Genomic DNA, 7,777 nt, shown 5'->3' on the forward strand with positions numbered 1-7,777 from the left:
ATATATATTCTAGTATACTAACAACATGAGGATTTCAGTCATAGCGTATGACAGTAATTTAATATTAATGGATATGAAAATTAATGCACATCTTGTCATATTTATCATGAACAAATTCAATACGGATCTTTATAAAGCGGATAACTCTAAGGTGGACTTGCACGCGCGCTATCGAATGTTCAACTCATTGTGCATTAACGTTTCGAAGAGAAGCTCAATATGCAACTGCGTTCAAGTACATTTTTTATAAGCTCCTTGTACTCGCAGTGTTCACCTGTGAACAAAGTCAGATAGATTGATAAAGTGGTGTATTAATACTTACAAAACTTGGCTGTTCTGTAGAAATAGAACCATTGATTCCGGAATATTGCAGGGTAGCAGTTGTGCATATGCTTTGTTCATCCTGCCCAATACTAGACTAAGGCGCGTGTCATCCTCGCGGGTTATACCAGACCCCCGGTTGCAAAACTTCATATTTGAAATGTATGTATTCAATTACATGTGATTCCGGACCACACATAACTCCCAACACCAAGTCTATTTTATATGCTCAATATTCACATAGCAGCGTATAAATATACGTTCAATATAGTGAGAGCACGAACATATAGAGCCAAATTTTCAATAGTGGAAAGATGAGCGTGACACTTCGTAGTGTCATTTCTGAATATCGCCGCGAGTGTCCAAGATAGGGCTGATAGATCGCCGGTATTATATAATATATTTACAAAATTTATTTATGTACATGTATTTATTATTATGATGGAATACTACTACACCGCAGTGTATGTAAACGCATTGAATCGTCGGCATATTGTATACTGGTTTCTCAGTGTCTCTGGGAGTGCAGTGTGCACCGCAACAAGCTCAGTGCAGACTGTGCGTCTGTGCTTGAGTATCCTTCTGTGGTGGCTAGGGATTTAGTATAGTAAAATTTGGATTCAATGTGCTAATACGTAGGATTTGAACTATAGGTGCATTTCACACGCATGCTGTCAGGGTGCCGCAGACCCCCATCAACTCTATGGCATCTACTATGACGTCGATAAGGCAACCTCACTTTCCACTATATGATGTCGGATGAAGAGAGTCAGAGGTGTGTTGTGTCGTGTGTCTGTGGGTGTTATATTAGGTCGGAGGCCTTTGTTCAATGCTTCTGTCAATGTTGCAGTAAGCAACTGTCAGTGTTGCAGTAAATTGTGCTGTAATATGTCAACCAAGTTTGGATACTATATGATGTTATCATGAAAGTCACTGATGTGCTGTTTCGTTCGACTGTCAGTGTTGTAATGGGACAAGTATGTGTTATTTAGTGCAAATGTGTATGTCACAACTGGTCACAGGTTGTATGTCCAGTGCGACTGAGGGGGTTGCAGTGAAGCCTGCTACGACATGTCAATTAAGTTAAGATGTTAAATGATATTGGATCAAGAGAGTCAAAGCTACGTTTTAGTTTGAGGACTGTAGGTGTTATAATTAGTTAGAGGTGTTTTTCAGTGTGACAGCACTGTACTGCAGTATGCTACGGTCTGTTAGTTAAAATCAGATGGAATACAATACTTGTAACGATTTGTCAGCCCGCCAGAGTAGTGGTTGATCCTGGGTAGAGTATCGCAAATACGATATGGTACCTTGTATTGTCTACAACTGCGCTTGATGTGAACCAAAGTACATCTCTTAGTTCACCGTCAAATACACTCCTATAGGTCCAACGTGTTCTGTTCAGGTACTTTAAATTACCTCCGCTTAAGAAAACTGTGCCACTGTATGTCCTCAGCTACTATGTCATACATCTACAGTGTAGTCCCAAGCTCTTTATACGTGGCACACTTGACTGTTTGATCTAATATAGGTCTGCGTGCCCGTCTACATGAGCGGTCATGGGAGCATTGATACTATAGCTATGTATCACCTATATCATAGTTCAAGATTCTGAGTGTGCTACAACCCGGTCTTCAACTAGTATATGACTATCTCAGTCGCACTGGTTCGTCTTGTCATCCACGCACGCAGCCTGCAGTGTATATAAGCCCCCACCTAAACGCAATCCTAACCTCTGGGGGCAACGATTGCAATCAAGGGAGGTTGGGCGGGAGATGAGAAACACCTATATATATTTATAAGGCCGTTATATGAATATCTTAAAATTACATCTCACACGGATAACAACTCTTCTAATCATCTACGCACACAGCCTGCTGGGTATAGAGCTCCACCAATACACGTCCCTGTCTTCAGTGGGCAATGAGACTGTACATGGCGGGGGTGGCCGTGGCTTGTACCAGAGCGATGGCAGCTACTTCCACGAATACTCACACACCCGCAGCAACCGGTATAGGCGTCGCTCTAATGCGCTGGTGTTAAGGCTTGCTGACAAGTTCCGAGTGGTGAGTTCGTATGTGTGTATGTGCACATTGCGCGTGTTGGTCCGTATATTTGTTTAGTTTTCTCTTTATTGTGGTCGTATACTAGATATCACTGTACAAAATGAGAACCCAATCACTTGTAGCACCGGTTATAGGTGTCGCTATAAATGCGCTGGTGTAAAGACTGACAGACAAATTCAGCATAGTGAGTGTGTATGTGCGCAGTACAGATATATATATATAGGTGTGCTTTGCATTTTTATGCTTGATACTGTTTACAATCTGGATACCGCCAAATATCAAGATACAAATATATTAGAATTCCCCGGGTATGTGTCACAGTTATGCACTTGCGTCAACCCGACAGTCGTGCTTTGAGTGTTGGGTTGTGTACCAATACTAGCACTGCACTTACAATGATAGGCCTCATATTTGTATTGTAACCGTATAATATTGTGAAATCTTACACTCATTCTGTGTGTTCTATTCCTGTGCTGCAGTTTGGACGCAATTTTAGCCTACGAGCGTCACCGTCAACCGTCGCTCTGTGTGTTGCCTTCGCCGCTACAATACTCGGAGCTGGATTCTCCTTCGACGATAATAGTACGTCCACTCCTGTGCGGGGTCGTGTCATTAAAATATGTGTCCTGTATCACTGTGCTTGTCAAGGCTTTTGTAAAGTCTGTGTATTTCCCACGTTGTTATCGCACTTTTGATTGGATCCTGAAGTTATCAGCAGCATGTGTAATGGCTATTTGCTACTAGTCCTCATCCAAGTCAACGTATTCGATTTAAACTGTGGGAGCTTCTTGGCTGTGTGTAGATCATAATAGCTCTAGTGGCTTTATGCTCTACGAAACTGACGGTAAAAGTGACGAATCTTAGGCTCACTATTGGGTTATAAATTATCTCATCCATTTTATATACACATGCGCGCGTACATTTGTTTGTAGCTCTGTGCTGCCCTTTCTTGCCACACCACCTGAGTGTTGATACGTGATCATCACTGGCAGTACCTAGTATCTCATTTCCGACGCCTTGTCGCTCAACTTGGTTGGTATCAATGAGGTGGTCTCGTCTTTACCCGTGGCTCTGTATATCGCCTGTGTTGCTGCATCAGTAGGCACAGGATTTTTCTGCTCAAAACATCGTCTGCTGATTCTTTATCGTCGACTTGGCGGAACCGAGTTGCTTTTTAACCTGTTTTCCGTATAATGTTCTATTTCTGACAATAACTCTATGCTTGCATCCAGGGTTATTAGATTCTCACATCAGCAATGCTCGTCCATATCAGCATGAACCAACCCGCACTATTCCGTTAAATCATGCATACTTCTCTCACTCTCAGGCACATTCTGGGCCACGGTTGAGTACTGTGGTCTGTTCGGAGTGATTGGGGGTCTTTTGAGTGGCCTATCTGTGCGCCTTCTCTTCGCCCGAAGCTGGTATGTGATTGTGCAATCCACTTTTAAAGCCCGCACGCCTTTTAGTATGCATCAGAGCTGCTTGTCGCTGTAAACCTCCGTTAATAGCTGTCAGAAGTTAGAGTAGTGCTGTAATTCTCTTTGGTAAAGTGGGCTGAAATTTACATATCTGGCAATTGCATTTGGAAAGTTCGACATGTTGGTGTGTGGCTCTGCAAAGATTGGTTGTGCGGAGTCAGATAGCAAAACATGTACACTCTCGTCTGTTTTGTACAAAGACTCCACCCTTAACACGCGGATGTGCTGTATAGGCATCGTTTGCACGCTAGTCCAAAATATCATCACTCGGAATTGAGGTCCTCATCCCGGCCATGCATCTACTTCAGCACGTGAATGCGGTAATTTACACAAACAATTTTTACCCTATCGTTCTTAGTCGCGTTGGCAATCCAATCGCACCGCAACTCTGGCTCGTAGCTCGGCTGAGAATTTGCCGTTTGATAAATGATGACCTGATGTATGTATTCTAAATAGTTTCCTCTTTCGTACGCTATTCTGCTTATCAGTGGAGCTGTGCCCCGCCACGGCGATGACATCAAGGCTCGTCTCAAGTCGACCATTTTCGACCGCATCTTCAAACGGGAGTGCATTGCTCTATACCTTCGCAAGGCATTGCATGAGTCTCTTGATACTCTAAATATCGGTAAGTATCCTTCTGGGTACACTTTTTAGAGAGGATTTATAACCTCAGGTTTTATCTGTGATCAATACAGAACACTAGTCTTCACACTTCGAATGTCGGGCATTTAAAGAATGTTCACATCCTCAGAATATTATATGCCTGTTTGTGAACAACTCAGATTCCTTTGGGTTTTCAATGCACTGTATATCGTTTAGCATCTATCTGGTGTGCGCGTGCTCGGATTTTTCAAATGGTTGTAGGGCGACTATCGTGATGCAAATGACGTATTGAGCCCAATACATCAATAACATGCATCAGATTTTGCCTAAAACCACTAATCGCTTGTTGTGCCACAGATGAGCGCATCGAGTGGATTATAGATTCACCGGCCGTCAACAAGGTTCTGGATAAGAAACTAAACGAACTGCTGGCTTCGAAGCATGGTATGTCAAAAAATGTTGCGCTACTATCGGTTGGTGATTTTTTTACATATCTAAACAAGGGGTCGCTCACTTTCCAACGTATTGGTCCAACTCAATAGACATCACTGTGTTGAAATTTAATCATAAAAAGCAAAGAATTTGTACAAGACGTGTACATTTCCCATCGAAAGGTCGCACTACTCTCCTTCCTAGCGCGCATATGTAGAAAATTTAGAATAGGTTTATGGAGTAGACGAATCACTATTCTGTCGGATCTTTTTCAGCACTTGTCTTTGGAAGCCTGTGTGGCATGGAAGATACTCTTACATTGTTGAATTCATACGGTCCCTTTCTCATTGCAAACCAGTATATGCAACATTGGTATAAGCTGCATCATAAGAACGCTGGACTACATTGAATGCTCTGCGCTAGCGGTTTCAATGCATGTATATACCGTGCATTTGAAGTGTTTGTACTGATACACTATTTGACTGTTTTAGGTGTGTATCTACACCTTGCCGGATTCTCGCTGCGCGAGTTTAAGCCTGCGATCAAGCCTTATCTCATCAACTTCTCTAGCGAACTCACTCCAGCGGTATGCCAATGTTTCGTTCGTTTTTTTCCGCCAATGCAATAGACATATATCTGTTGCTTTGGGCGTGAAGTTTAATTTACCGGCAGCATATCGCATATGCTGACGATGGCTATCTATAGGTTTAGTCAGTATTCCTCCATTAGTGAGTCCCAAAAAAACAACAATGGCCCTTCTCGGTATATCAACTGCAGTTATGTTCGATGATGTTTTGTCGGTCGTAGGGTGCTGCCGGGCTGCAGTCCATAAACCGTGTAGATCTGGCAGTTCAGATATTGTGGCGTTTGCCATAGGCGTATCACACAGCAGTGGCAAGTCCTAGTAGTGACGTGATACGAGTCTAGTAATCGATTGTCGATATATATCTGTTGAGTACATCTTAGTAAGTCTTCGGCATTATCCATCATTCTGCAGATCATGGCACGCATGCATTCGATTGGAGATTCCGAAGTCAAACTTCTACACGATATTCTGGATGGTATTCTTGAGTCCGAGATGATAAATATTAGTGAAGACGACGTGGTCGAGGTACGATGGACGTTGACTTGTTAAAGTGTGCATGACAACATACTTGTATTTCTCAATCCATTATGGTACTACTCATTCGAGCGTTTGTTAACTATTTGATCCTTATTTTTTCCATCTTCTTAAACGTACGCGGATGTACACACAAGTCAGTTTACTTCCATGATACTCATTTGTTCATGCACTGCTTTGATTGCCACCATGAGTAGCTGGTCGATCTGATGACCAAACGACCCTTCGAGTGGCTAGTGGCGTGTTGCACCATGTTCGGATTGCTGCTGGGGCTCGTGCTGAATAATATTAAAAGAGAGTTCAATACGCAAAGCCTGAATTTGAGCTGAACTGCCGTCAAGGAACAAATTGGTACATAACAACTGGTCCTAATACATCACACAGAGAATCCAACAAAATTAACAAACGACTACTACGTTGTTAGTATACGATCATCGAGTCGAATACAGAATACATTATGAAATAGAACCCTCTTGGATTCAAACTTTCTTCTTTAACTTTATTTATAACTGAGCATCACGCTAACCTGCGAAAGGCTGGATTGCCAGTCTAGAGAAGATTGTAAATATGCTGAAAGTATTCTTTTGTTCTCTTGTATTCCCGAATTGTTGCAAATAGTTTCTGCTGTATTTTTTATACTCTCGAGTATCGGATAGAGCCAGAACACAATCGTATATTCCAACTGGTACTTAATATTGCGATGCCAAAACGCTATTTAATCGGCAAACACGGATTCCCTTAGTGTGCTAGCGGCCTTGTAATTTTCTGTGGCGTTTTAGTGTGAAGTTGTACAAATGCAAAAGTCCCATTCGTATGACCTAAAGCAATTCATTGAGTTCTGGGCCACATCAGTTATAGGTGCACGTGATGTTCAGCTGTAGGAAAATTCGGGTGGCGCGTATGTGGCATAGGCTGCTGAGCGTTCACATTTCAAAATCTCCTCGATGAGATTTCCCGATTTGGTGCGAGATAAGTATAAATACATAATTCGTATTTTTAGCGACGGCAAGTAGATTTGTATTTTTTTTTTATGAAAAAAACCAAAAAATAAATCCGGACCGAACTTTCTCAACATAAAAATTTGAAAGTAAAGTACCGAAGTTTAACCTTCACAGCAACTCCGGCTGAAACGTAAACAAATGTCAACTTTGTCTGTGCACAATTGCAAATAGTGAAATCTCAGAGAATTCACTATAACACCCTTTTGCAACGTACGAAGACTATAAAGTAGTCGGGTACTACGAATAGACATAAAGTTACAAGTATGGATTATCTTCTTGGTATCGTTGGCGACGGCTTCACCGTTATGGTGGCCGATAAAACCGCTGCTCGCAGTATTATGGTTCTACGACAAGGTGCGAATCGCGAGATCGAAAGAGTTTTCTTGCGAATGCAATGCATATATCAGTTTGTAATCTTCTGTCTTTATGTATTATACGGACCCAAATGTGTGCAAAAATCATCTGTATTGGTAAACGTCATGAAACAAGCACTTATTTTCAATGAAAATATACTTTATATTTCTTTTAAGCATCAAGACACCAGTAGAAGGAAGTCCGATATGCACGCACCAGCAATATATGTATATATACACACATATATATATATATATATATATATATATATATATATATGTTGTGTGTGTGTGTGTGTGTGCGTCGTAGTAGTTGTTGTTGTTAGTTAGTTTAGTTATTATAAGTATTAGTTAGTTAGTTTAGTTTAGGTTTAATTAAGTAGTAGTGTAGTAGTAGTGT

The 7,777-nt window shown here is 41.5% G+C and overlaps 2 protein-coding genes across 3 annotated transcripts in view; both read left to right on the forward strand.

Moving 5' to 3' along the window:
• The first annotated feature begins 770 nt into the window (after nucleotides 1–770).
• SARC_03438 lies at nucleotides 771–6,492 on the forward strand. 2 transcript variants are annotated; one of them, XM_014302760.1, is made up of 9 exons: nucleotides 771–1,096; nucleotides 2,195–2,387; nucleotides 2,867–2,969; nucleotides 3,715–3,811; nucleotides 4,357–4,493; nucleotides 4,829–4,915; nucleotides 5,395–5,489; nucleotides 5,901–6,014; nucleotides 6,221–6,492. In XM_014302760.1, the coding sequence occupies exons 1-9, from the start codon at nucleotides 1,071–1,073 to the stop codon at nucleotides 6,350–6,352; spliced, it is 984 nt and encodes a 327-aa protein (XP_014158235.1). In that variant the 5' UTR covers nucleotides 771–1,070; the 3' UTR covers nucleotides 6,353–6,492. The 2 variants fall into 2 exon arrangements, with proteins under 2 accessions (XP_014158235.1, XP_014158234.1); XM_014302759.1 differs by having other exon boundaries at nucleotides 5,395–6,014.
• A 712-nt stretch (nucleotides 6,493–7,204) lies between these two features.
• Nucleotides 7,205–7,777, forward strand: part of SARC_03439 (hypothetical protein) — a 3,299-nt gene continuing 2,726 nt past the window's right edge. Inside the window, exon 1 of the mRNA XM_014302761.1 lies at nucleotides 7,205–7,378. Within this exon, the coding sequence (XP_014158236.1) occupies nucleotides 7,288–7,378 (91 nt within the window). The 5' untranslated portion in view covers nucleotides 7,205–7,287. The remainder of the gene's footprint in view (nucleotides 7,379–7,777) is intronic.

Source organism: Sphaeroforma arctica (genome assembly GCF_001186125.1).
Source record: "Sphaeroforma arctica JP610 unplaced genomic scaffold supercont1.175, whole genome shotgun sequence".
Classification (NCBI taxonomy): domain Eukaryota; class Ichthyosporea; order Ichthyophonida; genus Sphaeroforma; species Sphaeroforma arctica.